At 36.8% G+C, this 26,714-nt stretch overlaps 1 protein-coding gene across 2 annotated transcripts; it reads left to right on the plus strand.

Moving 5' to 3' along the window:
* Positions 1 to 124: 124 nt before the first annotated feature.
* On the plus strand, positions 125 to 25,713 carry LOC117326987 (sodium- and chloride-dependent glycine transporter 2-like). Of its 2 annotated transcripts, XM_033883798.1 has the most exons (14): positions 125 to 199; positions 619 to 861; positions 3,595 to 3,726; positions 4,452 to 4,761; positions 5,738 to 5,870; positions 6,820 to 6,954; positions 7,353 to 7,456; positions 10,993 to 11,117; positions 11,906 to 12,018; positions 14,400 to 14,528; positions 14,722 to 14,821; positions 18,595 to 18,695; positions 20,450 to 20,620; positions 25,116 to 25,713. In XM_033883798.1, exons 2-14 carry the CDS (start codon positions 654 to 656, stop codon positions 25,266 to 25,268), a joined length of 1,914 nt encoding a protein of 637 aa, XP_033739689.1. In that variant the 5' UTR covers positions 125 to 199; positions 619 to 653; the 3' UTR covers positions 25,269 to 25,713. The 2 variants fall into 2 exon arrangements, with proteins under 2 accessions (XP_033739689.1, XP_033739697.1); XM_033883806.1 differs by lacking the exon at positions 25,116 to 25,713 and having other exon boundaries at positions 19,412 to 20,564.
* The last annotated feature ends 1,001 nt before the right edge of the window (positions 25,714 to 26,714 follow it).

Raw genomic sequence — 26,714 nt, forward strand, 5'->3', positions numbered from 1 at the left:
ACGCATGGCATCCATCACAGTTGGTTGCTGCTTTAAAAACGAATCATTGACAATGCTATCAGACCATGAGATATCGGAGTGATATCTCACGCTCCCCGCACATATGTATGAATATACACCACTATCTTAGTAGGCATACCCTTACATACATGGGTAGGACCTTGTAGGTGTCATTCAGCTTTATTCGGGGCATCTAGTGGTAAGTAGACCTTCATTACTATTGAAATACAGATCAGGGATACCATTACTGAATAAAAATGGATGACCAGCATATTGATTAATTTCTCTAAAAATAACAATAAAACATTTTACTTCAAATATACATTATTGGTGTCAATATAAGTTATTTGGAATGTCTTTATTAGGGTTCATATGCCATATTTCAAACAAAAAATGGATGTACAATGCATGCTATGCTGGCTAGGACATGATGATATACGTTTGTAACATTAGGAGATGACCCACTTTGGCTGTAAGCCTCCTGTTCCTTATTCATGATCATTACTCAACCACACTGTTTATAGAGCGACCTTCATTATCCTTTCCGAGATAATTTATCCTCTTGTGGTCATTAAATGTCAAAAGATACATCGACTGTGTTATCTGTTAACATTTCAGTAATACAATATCGAGAGTTTGAAAACAAATATAGTATGGAAAAAGAAAATGGTGTTGAACTGTCTTCCCGGAGCGTTTTCGTTTCTGACACTGATGTGACGGACATGCCGGATACGGACGAAGAGACATCTGATAAGGAAGAGTGGGGTACCAAGATGGATTTCCTTTTATCAGTACTCGGCTATACCGTCGGCTTTGGGAATGTCTGGCGATTTCCGTACGTGTGTATGAAGAATGGCGGAGGTGCGTACTGTTCGTTCCCGATTAAAACATTGTTGTATCAGATAAATAGTCAGAAAATAGGTTACTAGTCTTTTTTTTCTTCTTTTTTTTTGTTGAAATGTATATCTTGCTATTTAATATTAATGTTTAAAATTAAATTAGGAATATGAATAGTAATTGAGTTCTTGAAAGAACAGAAATGTACGCCATTATTCAGATAGTAATCTGTTCAACGAGAAGGCGGTGATTAAAGTCCGTAGCTCATATTTTATATCTATCTGTTCATCAATGATACATTCAATATCACGACTTATTTCCATAGAAGGGCAATTCATATGGTAGATGACACCAGTTGGTCCCTAGCATCACTCGAAGTTTTTATGATACCTTTTGTATTCGTGATTTGGTATAAACTATACATATCTAACCGCCATCGCCAAGTGACCTAATAAGTCGACCGCCATCGTATTGCAGCTGCAACGAGAACGTTATACGCTCACATACACTTATATGAATATGGTATCATGTTACACCATAGTAACTTAATGTAACCTAATCCATCACACAAACACGAATATATTTTGCATATTACCTACGGCTACATTTATTTTTCGTTATTTTTAGTCCAACATCCTCATTAAAATATCTTCGTCTGACGTTCGACGTGCGGCATCCATCCGTCTGTTCGTCCGTCTTTTAAAGCAACTATAATGTAAAGAACATGATTCAAAACGTGATATTTTTTTAAGGATTAGCTACAAAATTAATACTTTCTATGTATTGTTATATTAAATTAAAAGCGATAATGTTTAGTTGATACATAAAAAGAAATTAAAATGTTAACAGAGTGTTCTTTATCAAACTCAAATATTACCGATGGTAACCCATAAGGAAAATATTTCGACGCTTTCCGTCACACCTTTTCTTTTCGATAGACGTAGATGTGGTAAAATGACGAAGCATATGACCGATTCGACTTTCTTCGTAATAAATCGAGTATAGTTATGTTAACAGTCGAAGTGAACAGTATTAAAACCTCAAAAATATTACAAAAGTAGCAAGTGACTCACAGACTCGTTTATCTCTTTATTATTGGTTCATCAAATTATTTATAGGCCAAACCCTCAGTTTCCTGAGGGCCAAATATAAGGTAACGGTCGCTTAAACAATTCTTGTTTTCGCTTTTTCTCAGTGTGATCCTTATGGATCTTTCTCAGATGTAGGTTCTCCTTTGTTCTAGTCAGATTTTGTCTTAGCTAGGGATATTCTATTTTGAGACTGAATTGAAAAGAAGATGGCTGATAGTGGTTATTTTGAAGTTTGACTTTCGACTCTTTTCATCGCAATTTCCAAGAAAGTTCTTGCATGGTTCTAGCAAGCCTGAAGCTGGTATATTTGTCCGTTAATACTTACTTAAACAGATACTGCAAGTTAGGACCTTGTAAAGGATCAACCAAATACTTATTACGTCCTCAGACACTGCAATAATCAGAAGCATCCCCAAATCACTAGAAGATATAAGATCAGTTTCCCCGAAACTTTGCTAATAATGTACGGCAACGTGACACGTCGTTTGACATGAGGTTAACCACGGATAGATCATCGATTCGGATATGTTCTAGAATCAATGCATTTTATAAACATTTTATTCTCTAATGAAATTGGTTATCGCATAGCTCGGATCAGGTTAACTAACCTTATTTATAGCAGCAGACCTCACGCAGGAATGCGTTCATTTAATGTTTGTTTTCAGATATATTCAAACATTCTTTTTCTCACTATATGTACATTTTGTTCAAAACACACTCGTCCTACAGGAGGTGGGGGGGGGGTGAATTGTATCTGCTGTCCCATTTAACGATTCGGAAAAAAGTGACTGAATTTCTTATGTGACCTTTATTCTCACTACACAACCGTTCGAATGGCTCGTATTACTCTGTTCACAAAATCCTTGTTGAGTATCGCTTCTGTGAAAAGGTTATGGGAGCTGCGACCTGACCGAAGCGAAGGGAAGCTAATATAAAATTGTCGGGAAATGGTAATGTGTCTGTTTCGTCATTTACCTTAACACTGATGGTATGCGATCGGGTTCACACGCATGTGTCCTTGCATATTATGTAATTCTACATTATGTACAATTGCATTGCAGTGTTACACCATTTCATGCTTAAGTACTGTGAGTCGAAATTAGCATGAATATGTATACAAGATAAGTGTCAGGAAATAATGCAACATCACATTTATATAAAAAGCTAGAAACAGTTGTATCTGTTTTACCCTATCTTTATCCAATTTAAGACAATAATAAAGACGGCATTGCGCCTATATCCATATAGTAATTAATGTTTCCATCAGATAAAAATTGTAAATATAGACTGCTTTGGAATTCGGTTACTTGTCAAAATTAATTCCGACATTTTTCATATAATGTTAACAATCATTTGCCATCGAATTAGATTAAACAGATAGTACCGACGCCTTGACCAAGAGTTAAGTCAGTAAGTTTACTATAAAGTCATAGCTAAACCAGTACAGAGGCGATGCACAAAGCAGAAAAGACAAAATATGTATAAGGCGGTACAACAGTGCTTCATGTTTGAGGTCAACCGCAAACCTATTGAGAAGCATCCGTATGATTGATTTTAATCATTTATTCCGTTTTGATATAATACATTTAATTGCTGAGGAACTTTTTGAATCTACAGAGTTGATGGTAAAAATAAATAAAATATTGAATTGTTGTTGGCCTAACAGGTGCGTTCCTCATCCCCTACCTGATCACGATCTTCCTATTAGCGGTTCCGATGTACTTTTTAGAAGCATCCCTCGGGCAGTTTTCTGGGAAAACCATGCGAACTGTGTGGAGCTACTGTCCCTTAATAAGAGGTAATGTTACAGACGAATGTCATGCATTATTTCGCTGGCTTTTACAAGTGTTAGTGTTACATCACGAAACAATCATTCTCGAAATCACATGTATTGTGAACTGCTTCAGAATTCGACATTTGCTTAATTTTGATTTGATTGCCATTGGCTTAAATTTACCTTACCATACTTATCTTCATTCTTACACTTGCTGTGTAAATAATTTTAATATATTTTATTAGTGTCATTAATCCTAGAAGTTTAGAAGTTAATAAACGAAAAAGCTTTGTTTTAATTAGAAAACGGTCGTCATCGCCGATTAAATATTTGTTTTTCGTGTTGTCTACTTGTCCTATTTACAAAAACAGATTATTTCGAATTTATTTTGCCATCGCATGTGCATGAACTGTAACCAGTTTAAGTTTGTGTGCCAAAAGGAATGTGACAGATATGGTGTTTTTTCATTTATTAAAGATTTATCCCTTAAAAAGATTTTGCTGAGCATAAATCTATTATTAAGATGCAGCACAACCTCCTCTATTCTTCCGTTTCTAAAGCGATAAACTTTGTCGCCACAACCGAGTAAGGATACTTCAAATGTTGCGGCAGAAATGGAAACTGTGTTACAGTGTCTATAATCAGCCGCCACCTGTTATCGTGGTTCCTAGTGTCCCCAGTCATTGCCCTTAGGTGTAGATTTAATTTCTTGCTTGCTGACGATAAGGAATGTTTTTTTGAAAATGCAGGAGAGGGCATCGGTTTGTTGCTGATGATGATTGCGTGTGTGTGGTACTATGTGATGCTGACTACCTGGGTGATATATTACCTGTACCAGTCCTTCTATTCGCCTCTCCCTTGGAGCACGTGTGGTAACGAGTGGAATACGCCCGACTGTTTTAGTTTCACAGAAACTGCCAATTTCAACATTTCGCTGGGGAACGCAACATTCCTGGTCAACTCTTCCGGTATTGCAAATTCAACCTCTATTGGTGGTATTGTCAACGCATCTGTCCCTATCATGAAACGGGGCCATAGCTCAGAAGAGGAGTTCTGGCAGTACGTTTTCACATTGTCCAACAAAGTAAACGTCATGCACTGTCACATTACCAGAATGTTATAGGTTTGGTAGTTACATTGTATACCGATATTTTCAAAATGTTGAAAATAGTAAGTCTTCAAATGCTTATATTAATTATGTACTGTGGCATATTTCTGCCATCGAGTTGCCAACTTGCGACTTAAAGATATCGACATATGTCTGGAAAGATTTCGACATCATAAAAAAGTATGTTGACATAAACTGATATGTATGAAAACTTATTAGTTTACTTGCCGATATAATAACGCCGTGAAAGGAAGTCGGAAACTCGGCTTTATATATTGTTGTGCTCGGATGTGCCATCAACTTTTTCCCCATTTATATCGCGTTACTAACTAAAAGATTTCGACACCTGAAAACCGGAAGACACAGTCCTGAGTGCGCTTCGCTGGCACCTTACCCTGTGCCCCCGACGTTGCGACTTTCTTTAAGGGCCTACGGTATTCTTCAGGAGACATCAACGCACCGTCATTTGTAAAGACGACTTCGTTTTCAGGTTTACGCTATAATGGCGTTTCTAACGTCCTAGATAATTAGCAAGCAGCATTGTATTGGCAAGTGAACTAATAAGTCGACATAATGTTTTGTTAATTTATATTTTAAGATGCCGACATCTCAGAAAAATGTCGGCATATTGAAGTCGTAAGTCGGCAACTTGATTGCAGAAACATGCCACCATGATAATGGTTTTCAGAACGCGCTATCACTTGATTGAACTCAAATTATTTGTGCAAAACACAAACAAGCTAGAGAATAACACATTTAAATATTCATTAAGTAATATGTACATGAATAAAATATATAACTGTTCCACAGTCGATCCTCCGACTTACCACTTTGTTTGCTGGTTTAGAAGTTAAAGTTATCCAAATGCCTTTGATATATATTCTATTTATATGTTCATGTTCATTGCATATAGTGACTATTAATCAGGTACAAAGTATTGGACATATCCTCTGGCTTTGATGACATTGGTTCCGTCAAGGGTCACTTAGCATTGTGTCTATTAATAGCCTGGATCGTTGTCTACTTGTGTGTCATCAAGGGCATAAAGTCAACTGGTAAGGTAGGTAACACACCTGTCTGTGTATCTATAAGGGGATAGCGTCTCCTTGAAAGGTAGGTAATATACCCACCTCTAAATCAAGAAGGTAAGTAACACACTTGTCGGTGTATCACATGGAGCATCAGCTCTGCTGTGAAGGTAAATACCACACCTGTCAAATGTCCTTGTATAAAAACAAAACAGAGGTATAATAATGTGGATCAAGTCTCCTGGTGAGTCAATAAATAATGTAGAGAATTATTGTCTGTCTGTATACCATCTTGTGGATCAAGTCTCCACGTGCGTCTATAACCAATTTAGAAAAAAATTGTGTCTGTCTGTACATCATATTGTTAATTGCAATTGCAAGATGAGGACATGATGGTCTTGTTTTATTTTATCAATGTACGAATTTACAATATTTGTTTTAAAGTGCAATTGTACTATTCCTCTGCTAGGAATGCATACATCAGAGAAATTATACGGACTAACTTTTTTGCATAAATTATTATTCTGTGGCTATCTCGGACGGAATTGACCACACGGCATTCGGAAAATAACAATACCAAATCAGTCTATACCCGCGGATGGCTTACTTTTATATTTGTTTATGCATATACATGTTTTACTCTAGGTGATACTTAATGTGAACTTTCGTCTCAATGTTTCAATGCCATATTGGATTTTGTTTAATATTAAAGCCGACACTTCATAAATGACACTGTTTTACAGAGCCTTGGCGACTGTTTTTTGGACAGTTACTTCATAGCCTTACCTTAAATCATCAAATTATATTTTCCATTTTTCTGAATTGCAAAGCCTGTTCTACATGATGTAGTTAATGTTAATCGTGGCAATTTGTCATCGCGCCTTTAAAACTTTAATTTGTTTGTTTTCTTTCCGTTTAAATCTGTTTATTCACCATTAATGCTACCCTTGTCTTCATTCTTTCATTCTGCTCACGTTACAGGTGGTATATGTGACAGTCACGCTCCCGTACATCTTACTCAGCATCCTCCTTATACGCAGTCTCACACTTCCAGGTGCCATCGACGGAGTAATATTTTTCGTAAAACCTGATTTTGCGTCGCTGATGAATATTCAGGTACATTGCGTATGATAAAATGACGGGCATTTATTGCAATTTTTGGTGATTTAAAACAATCTAAACCTGAATTTGTATCCAACCTGTTACGATTATAGTAACTCCATGTAATGGTGAAATACTAATATAATTCTGTTTTGTTGAAACGATGAAATGAAGTACAGTATAGTGAAAATATGTCACAGGCCAATGTTATTGTTATCAATAGTGGAACAGTCTTACGGAGATATTATAAGGTGGTATAGCCCCAATAACTAAAACAAAATCTACGAATCTAAATAATAACGAACTTATGATCTGAATTAGATTTACCAAATTTAATTGATTTTTTCATAAAGAAATCATATTCTCAAAACTATGCCATCGGACGGAAATAACGATATAACGATATTTTACAGGTATGGCTAGAGGCCGCAATCCAAGTGTTCTACTCCGTTGCCATGGGCTGGGGAGTTCTCATCACGCTCTCTAGTTACAACAAATTCAACAATAACTGCTACAGGTAACACCATACGGTTATTAAACTGGTGGTTAATTACTGTTACAGGTAACACCATACTGTTGTATAAGTGGTTAATTATTGTTACAAGTAACACTATATTGTAGCTGAAGATAAAGCAGTAGGTCACAGTTTGACGTGGTTTCGTGTTAATGTACTGATATGCTGGCCCGAATTCCAGCGTCAATACACAACGCAATATGGGGAAACCTGACTCCTAAATTGTATATAAAGTATATATTTTTGCAATTGGTATAGGGTGTTTCAAAATATCTGATACTTTCCAAATTCCAATAACCCACTTCATTTGCATCATATGAAAATACTTTATATATATATATACACCACATGAAAGTCATTTTCTAAATTCTATTATCATATCTAACTGACCATACTGAATAGGGTATTAAACCTTTAACTATTAGTTGATAAAAAGTACTTTTTCATAACAAGTGCTTCAAATGATGTCCATTTTGGTCAGCGACAAGATCAATTCTACGTCCAAATATCTTAATTAGTAATGCAGTTGTTTTAGTAGACATTGCACGGATTTCTCTTCGAATAGCCTGCTTGAGGTATACAGTGTTCTCAGGAGATGGATTGTACACTTAATCCTTAATATAAGTCTAAAGGGTTGAGGTCAGATGAATGTGGCGGTCACTCTTCATGGGTCTTCAACGATATAATCTTCCTTCAAAAATTGACTCAAACCACTTAAGAACAGTTCCTGCTGTATGTGGTGTTGCGCCATCCTGTTGAAACCACACTGATCTAGTGTTATGAGATTTTTTTTGCAGGGCTAGTAAGAATTTTCTTTTAAGAAGCTAGAGGTAGCGATCAGAATTAGCTGTCATTGCGTTGCCATTTATGTCCCAAAGGGTATCTGGAAATGTCTGCTGTTGTTCTATAATCCGCTCCTCAAATGCCAACCAAGAATGAATATAAGTGTCTTTCAGGTGCTGCATAATCGAAATGCGATATGGAGTCAAGCGCAGATTAAATCCATTTCTACCATGTTTGCTATGTACTGCCAGTTTTGATTGGTTTAAAACCATGTATTATTTTCCAATAACCCACGCTCGTGCCAATAATACACGGTCGTGAGTCACGGCTGTTACAATTTTAAATATCTAATATTCACCCGTTTCATAAAAGGTTACCATAGCCGAGTGGGCTAATGGGTTAGTCTTTCAATATATTTTTATCACGACGCGAGATCGAATCCTTCGGAGCCCCCCCCCCCCCCCCCCCCCCCCCCTTTTTTCTTTTTTTTTATCCTTTTTTTTAATTTTCAAAATCAATGCCATATGATAGATGCTCTTGATCGTAGTACTGTATTGCCTGTATATTTCATCAACAAATAATACAATACTCAAGAAATAAATTACAAGGTTTTTCCGGGGTTTCTTTGCTGTTTTTCTAATAGAAAGAGGTCGATCTCAGAACTAAACAGTACATGGTAGAATAGAAATAATCAACTTTGACTCGTGTATTGTTGCAGGATATACAACTCGGACTCGGATATTTTTCAATTTTAATTAATAACTCAGGCCTGCGGCCTTCGTTATTAATTTAATTGCAAAATATCCTCGTCCTCGTTGTATATCCTGCAATAATACACGAATCATCGTTAATTATTTCTTAAATATCCTGTAGACACTAGAGATACTGTTGATATCACTGTCCATGTCCTTTAAAACTTGTTGCACATACTTTTGGGGAATGTTCTCAATCACTGTTCTCACACTTTCGATATTTTCCTCAGAGTACATTTACGCCTTCCCTTGTTTGCATGCCTTCCATCAGCAACTAATCCACTGTGTTCAAACCTCTTTACAATGCGCTTAATATGCATCATTGACATGCTCGGCATCTCTGGATACTTTTTACACATACATCTCACCTCTTTTATAGATGAAATTAAGCTGACAAAACAGTTTTACTGCTTCTGCAAGATGTTTGTTAGACATCTCAATCTTTGAGAATGCCTGTTTGATAAGTCTTATTTGACGTCATAGATAACATCATAGATGACGTCATTTTTCCCGAACTTTTCTATTAAACAAACGTTTGAATAATTACATATCTTATGGTGTATAAAGCTTTTCAATGTGATGTGAAGTGACAATGAAAAGTCAATTTAGACTGTATCATATATTTTGAAACATGTCTGCACTGCCGGACACATTGAACACAAAGTATGCATGAATGAGGGTTTCGGTGCTTTTTATTCGTTTTGTTATGCTTGAATTGAGGATATAATGTAATAAAACGTTTAGTTATAATAGATAAAATATGTTCACAAAAGGTAAGTTACAGTATGACCACATCTTTTACTTTATCACAGGAGGCAACCAGGACAGTGAGTTTGCCACTCTATTGAAACGTACCAGATTCTATTAACAGCTAAATACGTTCTATACGATATAGTACATGTACATCTTCAGACATTTTCTCAGTAATTAGTTAAATCAAATTTGATCCATTGTATTCGTATGTACCTGTGTTAGGCTTAATCCACATTTTTTTCACACGACATGTACTGTTTGCGCTGTGCCATATGGATTCCATCTGGGCTAAAATCTTTCACAGTCGACTATGCCACCTGTTCGCTATCGAATGCTTACGAAATCGACAGTTTCGAACTGTTTGTGTTAATGTTTACTTATCATAGTAAATCGTAAGTCAAGCATTTAAAGTTTAATAAGCAACATTTTTCTGTCCAGGTACACGTAGGCCTACGATTTCAGCTCGAGGCCGCGCCACAACTTTATAACTTAAAATTAATCTAAATCATGCCATATTGAATTAAAAGGGGCAATAATGGAAGCTTTTTGGGTACCTTTCGAGGAAAACTAATATGGAACTATTAACATCTAATTGAGCAACTTTTGTTCATTTGTTTACTGATGAATTTGGGAATTCCCGACATTATGTGACAGCTATTTCAATACCAAGTGATGAAGTATTTCACTTTGACACGTTCATTGTGTTCTCAATTTAGACCACAGCTTTACCTATATTTAGAACTTTTTGATATAAACAATTTTTGTTTGTAAGATGAACTTGATGTTTGTTTTCCTAATTATTGTTATTTTAGACATCTTATTTGAATTTGTAAATTCATCAGTGCAAAGCTAAGTATAATTCATTACCCACCAATGCAATACAAATGAATGATAATTAATGGTGTCCATGCTGTAATTAAATCGTTGGTAACATATTCGTATCAAGATTACGATAGTTTGTCTGATTGGGTTTAGTCCGAACAACATGTAGGATTATATCTTTGTAACCAATTACTATAGCGAATACATAATGACACGCTAGATACATTTGTACAACATTTATAGTGAAATAATTGCATACTTAACAATAAAACCATTTGAGCTTCACAGCCATATTTTAAAACGGAATCTAAATTTAAGTGATTTGATGTCAGATAATGGAAAAGCTTTTGCGGTAGATATTATTCTAATGCTTAAATGGTTTAATCGGGATCAACTTCAACGCAGTTACGATCTATATTATTGTTGCAGAGATGCGTTCTTGCTGACTCTGGCGGGAGAAGGGACAAGTTTGTTTGCTGGTTTTGTCATCTTTTCGGCACTCGGTTTCATGGCTCACAAGGCTAACGTTTCTATTTTAGATGTGACAAAGTCTGGTAAGTAAGCATGGGGTAGGAATACACAGAGCACCTGTATATGTATTAATGCAATTATGGACCTCGTTCTCTCATTTTGTCACCGTGATACAGTTACACGACTATGCATTATTGATCGAATTTTAGCTCTTAAAATTTGGACCAATAGTCTAGCTTTTACGAAGATTTCTTAATTAAAACTGATGATTAGCCACTGCATCCGGGACATTAGCGGGTTTCTCAGTGTTGCGTAAATCTTACCCTTGGGTTTCATTAACATTAAATCATCGATAGGCTATGATATTACTCATTACTAGTAAAGTCATTTATAAATAATAACTCAGATTGACTAAAGGTATAATGTCACAAAGACCGTGTGGTGTTATTTAATAGCTTCTTTAGTGTTGTCACAAAGACCGCGAACTGTTATTAAAAAACTTTTTTAGTGATACCACAAAGACTATGAATTGTTATTCAATAGCTCCTTTAGTGATTTCAAAAAGACCTCGACCTGGTATTTGATAGATTCTTGAGTGAAGTCACAAAGACCATGAATTGTTATTTTATAGCTTCTTTAGTGATGTCACAAAGACGATGAATTGTTATTTGATAGCATCCTTAATGAGTTCACAAAGACCATGAATTGTTTTATCAATAGCATCTTTAGTGATGGCACAAATACTATGAATTGTTATTTAAAAACATCTTTAGTGATACAACAAAGACCATGAACCGTTATTTAACAGCTTCTGTAGTGATGCGTTTTTCTGATATCTGATTGGCGCTATAATTTTTTGTCTCCTCAATAGGTCCTGGCCTAGGGTTCGTGGCATATCCCGAGGCTTTGTCACAGATGCCATTCCCAAACTTCTGGGCAGCACTTTTCTTCCTCGCAATGTTCACAGTCGGACTGGATAGTCAGGTAGGGCCACACATATCACAGAAGGGTTACATAAGAAGCGTGCCTCGCATTGCCTGTTGATTCATGTGCGAGTATAAGAAGAACAAAAACAACTTTAGATTATGTGATCAAATATATATATATCAATATGTAAAGTTGAATATCGGCAAAATACCGGGGGGGGGGGGGGGGGGGGGGGGGGTTCTTCATTTTTTAGATACTGTACAAAAACGTAAAATACGAAATAATGAACCAAACAATGATATAAATATTTACATAGATGTATTGTTAAACAGTTACTGGTTAACGGGAGGTAATAACTTTTGTTATATATGGAGTTTATCCAAACACAGTTAATACTATATTTTATTTGAAATCCAAAGAGATATTAGCTGTATTGGATTGACATATTGTCTTAAATTAAGCAAACTAAAGCATCACTTGAAGTTCTTGCACAAATTTCGTCGTCCCCTGGCCTTCCACTAAGGTGTGCAGGATTCATATTTGATACCCAAAAACCCCACTAAAGCTTTCTATAAATAGCAATGTATACTAACGCGATGAAAACGTATAGGTGTGCATGTTTATACAATAAAAATAGCATATTAATTAAATTTAGACATTAAGAAAACATTAGAGATCTAGAGAGCACATATAATTCTATTCAATCAACACGTATATGTATCTTTGATATATCTTGAACACCTTGAAGGATGTAAATATACTAATTATAAGATGGTAATTATATTGACAAACTTTTAAATTATTCGCAATATTTGACTAATTGTGATATTTTTTCCCAACTTCTGTTCATTTAAGATAAATCAGTAGTCTTAATAGTAACATAATCGTATTAAAGGGAAATACGTAGTCAAGTATACTCGGATATGGTGCATTTAGAACTCCAGAGGGCAAAGAATTCAATCTACGTAGCTTTATTGAGTAAAAACTTAAATAATTTTCAGATCTGAAGAGTATGTGTATGGCTCTTAGTATCATTTGTGAATTAATTGACTATATCATTGATATTTTGAGGTATAGTCTTGTGTACATTAAAATAATTTTCATTTGTTTTGGCGACGATTCTCTAGAGTTTCCAATCCAAGCTCTTCGTACAGTATATTGTGAGATGTTCAATTACTAAACTCAAAAATAACCCGTGTAGCTTCTATTCGAACTGATTTTATTAAATGTTTATTAAATTATCCCGACTTTATATCCATATCTAGTAATGGCCAAACGCGATCAAACGCTCCAATTATATCAAAGACGACAAGTCTGACCTTTTCTCCAAACTAGTTATTGTATGTTAATAGATCCAAGTTAATTGGTAGTAAAGACTTTAATCAATAGTTTTGATATGATGTCATGTTCCTTCATATAGTTACCCTGTACTAAGATACTTAAAAACATATCGTTCCATTATCTTACTAAAACATAAGGTAAATTGAAAATGGCCGAGAATTAAAATGTCATTATGTTTCCCCGACCCTTTCTACATTGCAATTACATTAGACATTTGCCTTTTATTCGGTAAACAACCTGATTCAGTTGTTTTGTTTATAAGTAAATATAGGTGTAGATTAAACGGTTAAGATTTGTGATACCTTTCGGAAGTATTTCTTCTGGGCATGAAGGTTTATTCTTATTTCGAGAGTGATTTGATCGTCAATGGCCTATTCGGTGCTGTGTATTGAATGTAAATTGTATGTTGGTGCATTAGGTACACTTAGTTGATCAGAAATGTTGTCGGGTAAAGTTGTGATGGGTGTTGGTAAATAGTCCTTTTTTCAGATGGATTGTTTTAGAGGTGAATGTGTGTGTCTCTATTACAAAAATTACTTTTCATTACATTTCCAGTGTTTGTTTTGGGAGAATAATTTATCTGTCAATTTGAATAGATTCATTTTCTTTGTCGCTTTTAAGTCTCGCTGTACTTGTCATCCAAGGTTTATCGGTAGGTCCAGTTGTTGTAGTGTTTGGTGATATAAAGATTAAAATAAATCAGATATAGTTTCGTTAAGACTTTGAATAAACTTATTAACATCCGTATTTTCAGATACATTATGCCAATCAACGACATTTTTGCTTGCATATAGAGTAAGACATAGCGATATGAACTCTCTGAAACTCTGAAACGGTGATTCTAAGATGTTTATTAAATATATTGATATTAATATCACAATCACTCATATGTACTTACGGATAGCATATTATAATACTTACATATGTACATATTTATGCTTAGAGTTAAACATAGTTAAGTACTTACAGATTAACATAGTTGATAATATTTACTAGACTAGACAATAAGAAATGATTTTAAAAGTTATCATTATTGATCAAGGCTGTGTCATTACACAGTAACGTTGTCGTATATGTTCTATAATTTCGTATTCCAGTTTGCATTTACCGAAACTGTGTGTATCATCTTCGAGGAATCCTTTCCGCTACTAAAGCGAAGACGGACTATCTTCCGGGGTTGTCTCGCGGCTTGTGGCGTCATTCTTGGTCTTGCTTTCTGTACACAGGTATTAAAAGATATTGTAATGTTAATTTGTATCATAGTAAGATTGATCTCAAACAAAATGTAGCAAACGTAGCTGTAATTTCGGTACGTAGTTACATCATTCATAACGTCATATGTATACTGTCGATACCAGTTTTTCAATTGTAATCTCCCTATTCAGTAACATGTTACTAACAACAAGTCATTTACTTTAGGGAGGAGTCTACCTTTTCCAGCTTATTGACTGGTACTGCGCTGCATTTTCGCCGATATTATTTACACTAATGGAGTGTGTAACTGTTAGCTGGGTATATGGTGAGTCTTTGCCAAGGGTTGTAGGGGTGCATTGGGTCTTTAGACAGATAAAGTTTATTGGAATATAAGAACAATCCTGTACATGTATGTGTGGTTGATTTTTAGAATAAGTTGTTAATAACTATTTATAATTTTGTATAATTATTTTGTAAGTTTTGAATGAATTATCCACATGTTTTGGTATTTGAAAACGTAACTGAGTTTTCATAGGAGTGACATACTCTTTCTCTAACTTCTGGTAAAATATACTCCCCACTACAAAGCTACACTACAGACATAAAGTGAGTACAACCGACTATAAGACACACTTAAGAAATTGCAAAAGGGAGAAGTTTGTTTCCACGTTTTTGACACTGAAAATGCTAATAAAACTACATGACAGTACGGTATCATGACATGGAGATAGAATGCAGAGGATTCTACCTACATTTTTAGCTAACTTCTAACTTCAAGCCAATATAAGGTCCGTACAGGAACAACTTTTCTGACGTGACTAAGCTGGTATGCCCCAAAGTATAACTGACCTCAGTAATAGTATATCTAAATTTCATTCACTGGACTTTCTATCTTAAGGAGATATTCTTGCAGATATGTTTATTCCCATACAAATGAGTTCCGTATATCTGTCCTTCCTTCTGTCCGTCCGGATTTGCTTTCCGCACGATATCTTTTTAAGGAATGATCAGATTTTAACAACACTTGCTTGGTAGACTTATTATCTAAATCCCTTGTTGAAGTTAAATTATCGGCACATTCTGTGCATATTTTATGACGCTGCTGTGATCTGATTGGTTGATTGCTTTCCGTGTGCTATTTTTTGAAGAAATGATCGGATTTTGATGAAACTTGCTTTGTAGACTTATTTCCTAAATCCCTCGCTCAAGTTCGATTATCGTCGTATTCCGTGCATATCTAATGAGGCTGTTGTGACCTGTTTAGCTGATTGCTTTCCGCATACTATCTTTTGAAGGAATGATCAGATATCGATGAGACTTGCGTGGTAGACTTGTTACTAGTTATGTTGATTACTTTCATAGGAACTTGATGACTGAACACAATTAGATGTAATGATTCTAAATGCTAGGTTATGTTTTTCATGTTCATGTTTCCCAAATTTCATGTAATACACTATTTGCATGAGCAGGGAATCTTGACTACTGTGTACTACTTCAAAACGTAACCACTATAGAAAAGCAGTACCTCGATTAGTCTTAATTAACTAAGTCATGAAAAAGCTTAAACATTTCTAAATCTGAAATGGTCTGTTTACTCTTCTGTCAATTCTCTTAGTGTTGTCCTAGTTAAACTTCTGACGGGAACAATAGTCCAGTTGTATGACAAAAACAAAGTGCCTTAACATTTTATCCAATATTAGCACTTTTACCTAATATGAAACATTTGAAACATGAATGTTCAGAGGCACTTGCTAGTCTTAAGTACTATTCCATATAGATTGAGGAGCAGATCGCAAGGTGCTTGATGCGTTTATATCGCTCACTTGTTACATAAAAACTTAATTATGGCTTTATTAGATATGGATCACCTCTGTAAATCATATTTGAAAATAATCGATCCTTCCCAGCGTCGGGGGCTTCGTTTGGCGTTAGGTGTTGTTGTTGGTTTGTTTTTTTGGGGTTTTTTTTTTGCAAATAACAAAGGTTTTTGTGTTTTAGCAAATCATTTGATTATCGGAGGGCAATATAACTCTTTAATGTGCTTTTTATTTAAATTAAGACGAGAAAAATCCATCTTTAGCATTCAATCCTGACAACACTGAACTCTTTGAACGAAAACAAAATAAATTCCAACGTTAGCCATACGACTATATAGATTAGTGGAAAATTCGGACTTGGACCTGTCACTTGATGAAACTGACGGAGCAACCGAAATTCCACTCTGAATAACTCACCAACCTGTTGTAAATTTGTCGTACCACAGTGACAAGAAACAACATCCTCTCCCGGTACAATATTCGAAATAGCAATAATACAAAAGCAGTGATCTGTTCGAATTCATTTTCAGCTATTCAGAGTATCGACTTTCGATATTTTGAGAGCATTCACATCCTAAAAATACTTTCCTGTATCCAAAGATAAATACTGAACAGACAATATTCTGTCGGCGTAACATAATTTGGATGCCTTGACATATTGATATTTTTATAACTGGAAAGAAGAAGTCGATATGGCTGTTGAGGCACCACTTGTCTTACCACAAAAATATTTCAAAGTGCTTACTTCAATGGTAGACCACTTGTTACAAACCATTGGTCTCAAATAAGACACGATCAGTTATTTCAAATGCAAACTAATGTTGAAACATGCACCTTCAGCAGAACTCACCGTAGAGAGAAAGTCTACGCATATTTATTAAGAAATTAGGACCAGTCATAATGGCACGCTACGGACGAACCTTTCACAGATACAAGAAAAAAGATTAATTTATGATGACGCAGAGTCCGATCAAATGAATAAAATCATAAATAACATTGATTGGGATGTATCAGAAAATAATTTGGAGTCAAATAGAATTAATAAACACCAAACAGATATCATAAATCAGCGAATAGATGAATATATTCCTAACCCTTGATGAGAAACATATTAGACAGAAAATCGGACGACGTAACATATAACACCATAAAGTTAAAAACAGTAGCTTTGCAATCACCCGAACTCTAATATATCCCCAAACACTACTATACAATAAAACTTTAGAAACAGATAACATACCACTCTCTTGGAAAACAGCCAATATTAATGCAATTTAGAAAGGGAAATGGTCAAATATTGATAATAGATCAATATCTGTCAGACCTTGTTTTAGTAAAATCATTAAAAAGGGGTGGGTTTTTTTTATATATTTTTTTAACTTTATGAAAGTCAGTGATATGATTACAAAACGCCAGTCGAGTTTTGTGCCAAATGACTCCACTATCAGTCGAGTTTTGTGCCAAATGACTCAACTATTAACCATTTGTTAAAAATATGCAATATAATGGTAATTAACCTGGATAAAAATAATGAAATTGAATTTACATTTTGTGATATTAGTAAAGCATTTGACATAGTTTGGCATATGACAAAGCATATAAAGGTTACTACAACACAAAATTGGTTATTTTTTACTATTTATACCTCACATATAAGACCAATTTTAGAATATCGGGATGATTACGGGATTAAGAAGATCCCATGATAAACAATATATTGAAACTTATGAATGAGACAAACCACACATAAATGACAACACACACATTAGATAACCATTCAGAAATAATCGACCTTTCAACTCCCCACTTAGCGGAACTGAAAATTACTCAACAGCTTTTCTCCTTCAACATTCAATGAATTCAACTAACTTATTATTGAAGTCCTAAATGCTAGTTCACTAAATCAAACTAAAAAATAATTCAAATCTGAAGCATCTCAAACGTCTATCAATTAAGAAATCATGCCTCTAACCTAAATTCTGATCTTACAATGATCATCTAGTTGAATCAGTAGCATGTGTATGTAACTATGATGATTAACATATACAGCATTTTATTTTTATTGTCATATATTTACTTATGTTTAACACTATCTAATTCAAAACTTGACACAAATAAACTCACCAGATGATCATAACCCTAATGATATTTATACTATCCTAAAAGGTTGTGATTTATGTAGCAGTAATCCCACTATAGACCTACTAAAATCTGTAACACGGTAAACACATGAGACTGGAAGATTCGGCATGATTGTTTACTGCTGTTTGCTTGTTTGCAGGTGCTGAGAGATTTTCTCGTGATATAGAGATGATGATTGGTCGTCCCGTGCCAATGTACATGAGGTTCTGCTGGTGTTTCCTGTCACCTATACTTACTTTGGTATGTTACTTATTGTTTTTAGAAATATAAGTCTAATTTCCTTATCTGTGGTTATTCTGCATCCTTGGGGTTGTCGTACTCGGGATTCTCGTGACCTTTTCCTTTGAAGAGAGGTTTATTGATACCCCATTAACGGTTTAAAAGGATACTGAAGATCGATTTACAACTAACAAAGTTATTAAAAGATGCTACACTTAAATGATACCGGTTCAACTGTAGATTTATTGATACTCGATCGTGTTAAACATTTATCGATGCATATTATAATGCTGATTGGGTTATTGATGCATGTCCTAATATTGAAAGGAGTATTGATGCATGTAATAATATTGAAAGGAGTATTGATACATGTCCTAATATTAATACGAGTATTGATGCATGGATATCTGTATGATAATATTTGCTTGTCCTAATATCTATACGGTTGGCTTTGCATGTCCTAATATTGATAGTGATTTTGATGTATGTTCTACTGTGGACAGGGTCAATGATGTTGAAATATTAGATACTGTACCTCTCCAGGATATCAGACTCACTCCTTGAGCCTTCAAAACAACATATCCACGAGTCTCTTCATAGAGGACTAACACGAATTGCCATAATCGTTGTAATAAACTGTTATATGCTTCATTCAAAATCAAACCATCCAATCTACGTTTTCACGTATTTGCAATCCACATTTTAAAGATTTGTTTCATTCTGTTTGGACAATATAGCAGGAGGAGAACGGTGAAACGGAAACCTCTATAGACCATATCAGGTGATACTTAGTACAGACATATGTATGAAATGCTCCTTTAGCACTATGGTAAAGACATCTCCCGTTATATGTCTTGAGTTTGATCCTTTCAATAAAATTAATCTTGAGATAATGTAAGCAAACGATAGCTCCATTAGTTGCATTGCGATTTAGATATGCGTCCAGGTTTTCCTCTTTTATTGCCGATTTTGTCTGACTATTTCAGAACGCTTGCACGCACATGCGTCACATCGTGTAAAACAGCAGAATTTCGTCTGGATGGAGGAAAATCGAATTTTATTTCTTTTTATTTCGAATTTAAAAAACACACACATTTCATGTTGAAAACTTTTGATATAAGAAAACAATCAAAATGTTACTTTTATCCTGACGATAAGAAAAAGTGGACTACTAGCGGCACGGTTACTTTAAACACATGTCATTGAATTTATTACATTTTTATCAGAGGAATATCGAAAATTATTCATTCCATAAAAGTGATATTTATCACTAGTGAAAAATATAACTTTTTTCTGATTTGACCCATGAAAACGCTGCTTACAAACGACAACGGGGAAATTTAAAGGATGACTTGTTAAATTTTGCTATGAAAACGTAATATCTAACAGTATTTCTTCAGTATTAATGCCTAATCTACATGTACTGATATACAACCTGCAAGAGATAGCTCCCATAACAATAAACATGTTCTTTTCGAAACAATTAACATATACAAAATGTTGTACTATCTGAATATTGTCGGTTTGTACCGCAGGATATAAGTAACTAGCAATGAGTAATATGAATTATCACTCTAGATTAGACACGTGAGTGAGCGTACCAATAACATTTTATATATGTTATTTCGTTTATACCCATTTTGACTCGTCATTTATTGGCCCTAATGAACTTTTCAGTGTCGATGGGCGGTAAAGAATGTGACAATAAAGATGATTTCATCACCTTGAACTGATTTCATCTACAATGTCATTGATATTTGATCTACTGTTGACAGGGTTTACTGATCACAAGTTTCCTGTCATATGTGCCTCCAACATACGGGGACTACGTGTACCCAGACTTCGCCGCCGTGGTTGGCTGGATGTTTGCTGTAATGCCCGTCGTCCCAGTAGTTGTAATGGGATTAGTTACTCTCTGGCAATCACCAGGGGACACTGTTTATCAGGTAGGCAATGGTACTGTGTTACTGGAAAGCAAAGGGTAATGGACGAATCACGTGAAAGGGGTGTGGTCAGTAAAAGGAAAATGCATGTAACCTTGTTTACTTTTACTTAATATTGTCAGGACCATATCTTTACATTATACAGTATAATAAATACAGAAAAAACGCTGTTCAATCTATTTTTACTTATCTTATTGATTTACATTCGATACGGTGGACATAACATTCTTATGGTATACAATATATTAGTGTCTAAGGTAATATATATTACGCTATTCTTATACTTTATGAAAACGTCACTTGTTACGTCAAAATCAACGATGTCATAACTAGCGGAATCACCGTACAACGTGATTTAAAATAAGGTTGTTTCCTGTCTCCTGTAGTTTTCTCCAAAGATATATAATAATAATCTAATTGAAGATATGAAAGCTTCTAACCATGGTATTCATATAGATGACATGTGTGTTTCTTCGTTTTGCTACGCTGACGACATCGTTCTAATGGCTCCAAATGGAGAGAACCTTCAGAAATTATTATAGATATTGATGCCAATAGGTGTTGTTAATGGAGACTCAGTATTAACCCTCTAAAATCTAGACTAGTCTACTTCCTACCTAAACACACTAACCAAACGGTTGCCCAGTCCACATGTGGAAAACATATCCCGGAAATAACTAGTAGCTGAGAAGATCTTGGCCTTTGATTTGACTAACATTTAGATATTAAGCTTTCCGTAAAAGAACTAGTTAAATCTGCGAGTAGGGAGAATCCGAACATCATGCTATTTATTATGTACAAAACAGAGGGATATTTTAGGATTAGGAAGAAATCCTTCTAATTTAAGTAAAAAGAGGCAATATGCGTTGAATGTCTTACTTTTTAGTTTTGCTGTAAATTAAAATCGGTGAATGATGACCGAATTCCGTTCAAAGTTTATCCTTGGAAAGGAAAAGTAAATCATGGAATTCGAGAACTAAAAACATTACCAACAAGGATGGGATCACTAATATTATAAATGATGTCTCTAATTCAACCAAATCCGTTAGGTTAAAAATCAAACAAACTGATGAAGAGGTTTGGTTTTCCAGCCTCTGGTGTGATACAGGCAACATTAACGGATATAAGCTGAGGACATAATGTTTATTTAAACATGATTTACAACCGGAACCTTACGTCGCCACTTTAACTGATACCACACCGTAGTGTAATAGCTAAGTTATGAAGTGTCAGCTTACCGCTCCAAATAGACACGGATAGACAATAGGCTTTGCAGGTTTTTTCTTATTTTAAGGTTGGAAATGAAATCCATTTTGTTGTGAATGTAATTTTTATTCTGATCTTAGAGTCTCCTTGAGCAAGCAAGTATTTTAGAGGATTTATTTGTTTCTTTGCATCAAAAAGATATGTCTATTCTAATTATGAATGAAGCATCGTTGTAGCCTCTTTTATCTAAATCAATCTTCCTTTTATGGAAAGGAGAGGTTGTAGATTTTAATATGTTTAGTGTAAAATATGTTTTTATACCTTGTATATACATGTATATCTATAACGTGTCGGTAATTACACATATTGTACAGCTGATATAGACACTTTAATGGTAAGTGTAAGACGACATTTCTGTAGGGGGTCCCCAACCACTCTCACACTTCTGTAAGGGGTCCCCCAACCACTCTCACATTTCTGTAGGTGGTCCCCCAACCACTCTCACACTTCTGTAGGTGGTCCCCCAACCACTCTCACACTTGTGTATGGGTCCCCCAACCACTCTCACATTTCTGTAGGTGGTCCCCCAACCACTCTCACACTTGTGTATGGGTCCCCCAACCACTCTCACACTTCTGTAAGGGGTCCCCCAACCACTCTCACACTTCTGTAGGTGGTCCCTTAACCACTCTCACATTTCTGTAGGGGTCCCCAGCCACTCTCACACTTTTGTAGGTGGTCCAAACCACTCTCACACTTCTGTAGGTGGTCCCCCAACCACTCTCACACTTCTGTAGGTGGTCCCCAACCACTCTCACATTTCTGTAGGTGGTCCCCCAACCACTCTCACACTTGTGTATTGGTCCCCCAACCACTCTCACACTTGTGTATGGGTCCCCCAACCACTCTCACACTTGTATATTGGTCCCCCAACCACTCTCACACTTCTGTAGGTGGTCCCCCAACCACTCTCACACTTGTGCATTGGTCCCCCAACCACTCTAAAATTTCTGTAGATGGACCCCCAACCACTCTCACACTTGTGTATGGGTCCCCCAACCACTCTCACATTTCTGTCGGTGGTCCCCCAACCACTCTCACATTTCTGTAGGTGGTCCCCCAACCACTCTCACACTTCTGTAGGGGATCCCCCAACCACTCTCACATTTCTGTAGGTGGTCCCCCAACCACTCTCACACTTCTGTAGGGGATCCCCCAACCACTCTCACATTTCTGTAGGTGGTCCCCCAACCACTCTCACACTTCTGTAGGTGGTCCCCAACCACTCTCACACTTGTGTAGGGGATCCCCCAACCACTCTCACACTTGTGTATGGGTCCCCCAACCACTCTCACACTTCTGTAAGGGGTCCCCCAACCACTCTCACACTTCTGTAGGTGGTCCCCCAACCACTCTCACACTTCTGTAGGTGGTCCCCCAACCACTCTCACACTTCTGTAGGTGGTCCCCAACCACTCTCACATTTCTGTAGGTGGTCCCCCAACCACTCTCACACTTGTGTATTGGTCCCCCAACCACTCTCACACTTGTGTATGGGTCCCCCAACCACTCTCACACTTGTGTATTTGTCCCCCAACTACTCTCACACTTCTGTAGGTGGTCCCCCAACCACTCTCACACTTGTGTATTGGTCCCCCAACCACTCTCACATTTCTGTCGGTGGTCCCCCAACCACTCTCACATTTCTGTAGGTGGTCCCCCAACCACTCTCACATTTCTGTAGGTGGTCCCCCAACCACTCTCACACTTGTGTAGGTGGTCCCCCAACCACTCTCACACTTCTGTAGGGGATCCCCCAACCACTCTCACATTTCTGTAGGTGGTCCCCCAACCACTCTCACACTTCTGTAGGTGGTCCCCAACCACTCTCACACTTGTGTAGGGGATCCCCCAACCACTCTCACACTTCTGTAAGGGGTCCCCCAACCACTCTCACACTTCTGTAGGTGGTCCCCCAACCACTCTCACACTTCTGTAGGTGTTCCCAACCACTCTCACACTTATGTAGGGAGCCCCAACCACTCTCACACTTCTGTAAGGGGTCCCCCAACAACTCTCACACTTCTGTAGGTGGTCCCTCAACCACTCTCACATTTCTGTAGGGGTCCCCAGCCACTCTCACACTTTTGTAGGTGGTCCAAACCTCTCTCACACTTCTGTAGGTGGTCCCCCAACCACTCTCACACTTCTGTAGGTGGTCCCCAACCACTCTCACATTTCTGTAGGTGGTCCCCCAACCACTCTCACACTTGTGTATTGGTCCCCCAACCACTCTCACACTTGTGTATGGGTCCCCAAACCACTCTCACACTTGTGTATTGGTCCCCCAACCACTCTCACATTTCTGTAGGTGGACCCCCAACCACTCTCACATTTCTGTATGGGTCCCCCAACCACTCTCACATTTCTGTCGGTGGTCCCCCAACCACTCTCACATTTCTGTAGGTGGTCCCCCAACCACTTTCACACTTCTGTAGGGGGTCCCCCAACCACTCTCATATTTCTGTAGGTGGTCCCCCAACCACTCTCATATTTCTGTAGGGGGTCCCCCAACCACTCTCATATTTCTGTAGGTGGTCCCCCAACCACTCTCACACTTCTGTAGGTGGTCCCCAACCACTCTCACACTTGTGTAGGGGATCCCCCAACCACTCTCACACTTGTGTATGGGTCCCCCAACCACTCTCACACTTCTGTAAGGGGTCCCCCAACCACTCTCACATTTCTGTAGGTGGACCCCCAACCACTCTCACACTTCTGTATGGGTCTTCCAACCACTCTCAAATTTCTGTCGGTGGTCCCCCAACCACTCTCACATTTCTGTAGGTGGACCCCCAACCACTCTCACACTTCTGTATGTGGTCCCAACAACTCTCACGCTTCTGTCCGGGGTTCCCAACCACTCTCACACTTCCTTTACCATTGGATCGTATTACAACATTTTTATATTTTATATGCATCATTTGCTCCATTTTGTCACGAGGATTGGAATTTTGCAACCTATCGGTAAGGATTGGCCCAACCACTCTGACACGATCATCAGTCATTGCGTACATCATCCTTTATGTTTTATATGTATAAATATAGAATTTAGGTATCTCCTATTAAAATATATCTGGAAATGTTTTGCAAATGTGTTAATTTTTATTCTGTGAATAATTGCTGTAAAATATATGTGCCCTTTTTTTACTATTAAGTTTGCGTCCCCGTAATATTTAACTATACACAATCTTGGTACGTGTTTGATATGTTTCTGTTATTATTTCGACAGAAGTTAAAGAACTCCGTGCGACCTTCATCAGACTGGGGTCCAGCGTCAAAACGAAAGCCGTACGCCGCAATGGAAGATTGGCAGCTAACAGGTTCATTTAAGGAGAAACTGTTGATAAACATTGGTTACAGAAAGGGAAACGCCCCACTTTAGTCACATGTTTGTAACATAATAAAAACACTAGCTACTGGAGTGAAATCGTTTAGAAACAAACGTTAGCTTCCGAAGAAAGATCATTTTTCAAAACAATCATCTGTGCAATTGGATATTATACAAAGGTCTCCAATCTGTATTTTACCTTTCACAGACTCATTTGACACCAAAGTTCTCCGTCTAAAAATATTTATTCAGTTTGATAAGTGATTTCAGAAAACCTAATTCGAATTATTACTTCGTATATTTGTTTTTCTAAGTGAGATCAGTGCCAGGTGTAGCTGAGCCATAGAAAACCTGTAATATGCCGTGAAAGAATACTAAGGAATGTTTCTCTAAGTATCTCTGTATACATCTCCATAGATTACCAGTACATTAGTGTAGCAGAAAGAAGCAGTTTGAAACATATATGATGATTTTCAATGTAATAAAAATTAATTTACGACACCTGCGTATTGTTGTTCATCCGTTGCGAGATATTGAGCGTCGTACTGATAAATGATTGTGAAAAGAACAAATAAGACGAATAGTACCTATAACAATCAATAGAGAGGGGCTTTGGAGTAAAATAAGTGAACAACTTGACGAGGTAATAGTTGAATCAATTCGACATTCTATATTGGATGATTTTAATCCAATACATGTATTCTGCACTGGGAATAGGAATGTACACATGGCATACAGAATTTCCGGAAATTAAATAATATGCCTAGCAGTTTTATTGTCAGCATCGCGGCTCTCATTTCGAAACCGTGATATTAAACCTAAGTGAATGGTTTTGTTTTGTTTACTATTGTTAAACGTCCTTTCAACAGCTATGATCATTTAAAGACGGCATCACATGTGTGCTATATGCATGCGTGAGGTGTAAGAATGTACAGTTTGGGAAGCTGCGGTATGTTTATGTTCGTCTTCTTGTGATAGCGCGGAACTGATACCGTCATTATAGTGTTACCTCACTGAAGCATGCTGCCGAAGACACCCAGCAGGAAACCCCACTTGGTCACATTATACTGACAACGGCAAAACCAAAATGTTGCGCGCTTAACAGGGGTAGCAACTACCAGTTTTAACACTGTGGTATGTCTGCCAGGGGACAGAATCAAAAGCCTTCCTCAGTGTGGCGCCTATACACTTCCGTTACACCGGGGCGTTACTTCCATTTACTGTGTCAATTGTTTCTTGCTAATCTGATCTTGTTCATTTGAATTAAGGTTTCAATACATCTAATAGTAGTTAACCATCTGGTAGTCGGCGATAGTATTCAGATACAACACTTAAAGACCTCCAGATCACGGTGAATTCACATCAGTTTTATATCGCGAGTTCACACACTTGGCTTGTATTAACGAGTACATTGCTAGTTTTCTGAAAACATAACAAGTTCTCTGACAACCCTGTCTGGTATGCTGCTAAACTGTAGATGTTGTGAGTTTATAGCATATT

The sequence above is a fragment of the Pecten maximus genome, chromosome 1 (genome assembly GCF_902652985.1).
Source record: "Pecten maximus chromosome 1, xPecMax1.1, whole genome shotgun sequence".
NCBI classification, from domain to species: domain Eukaryota; kingdom Metazoa; phylum Mollusca; class Bivalvia; order Pectinida; family Pectinidae; genus Pecten; species Pecten maximus.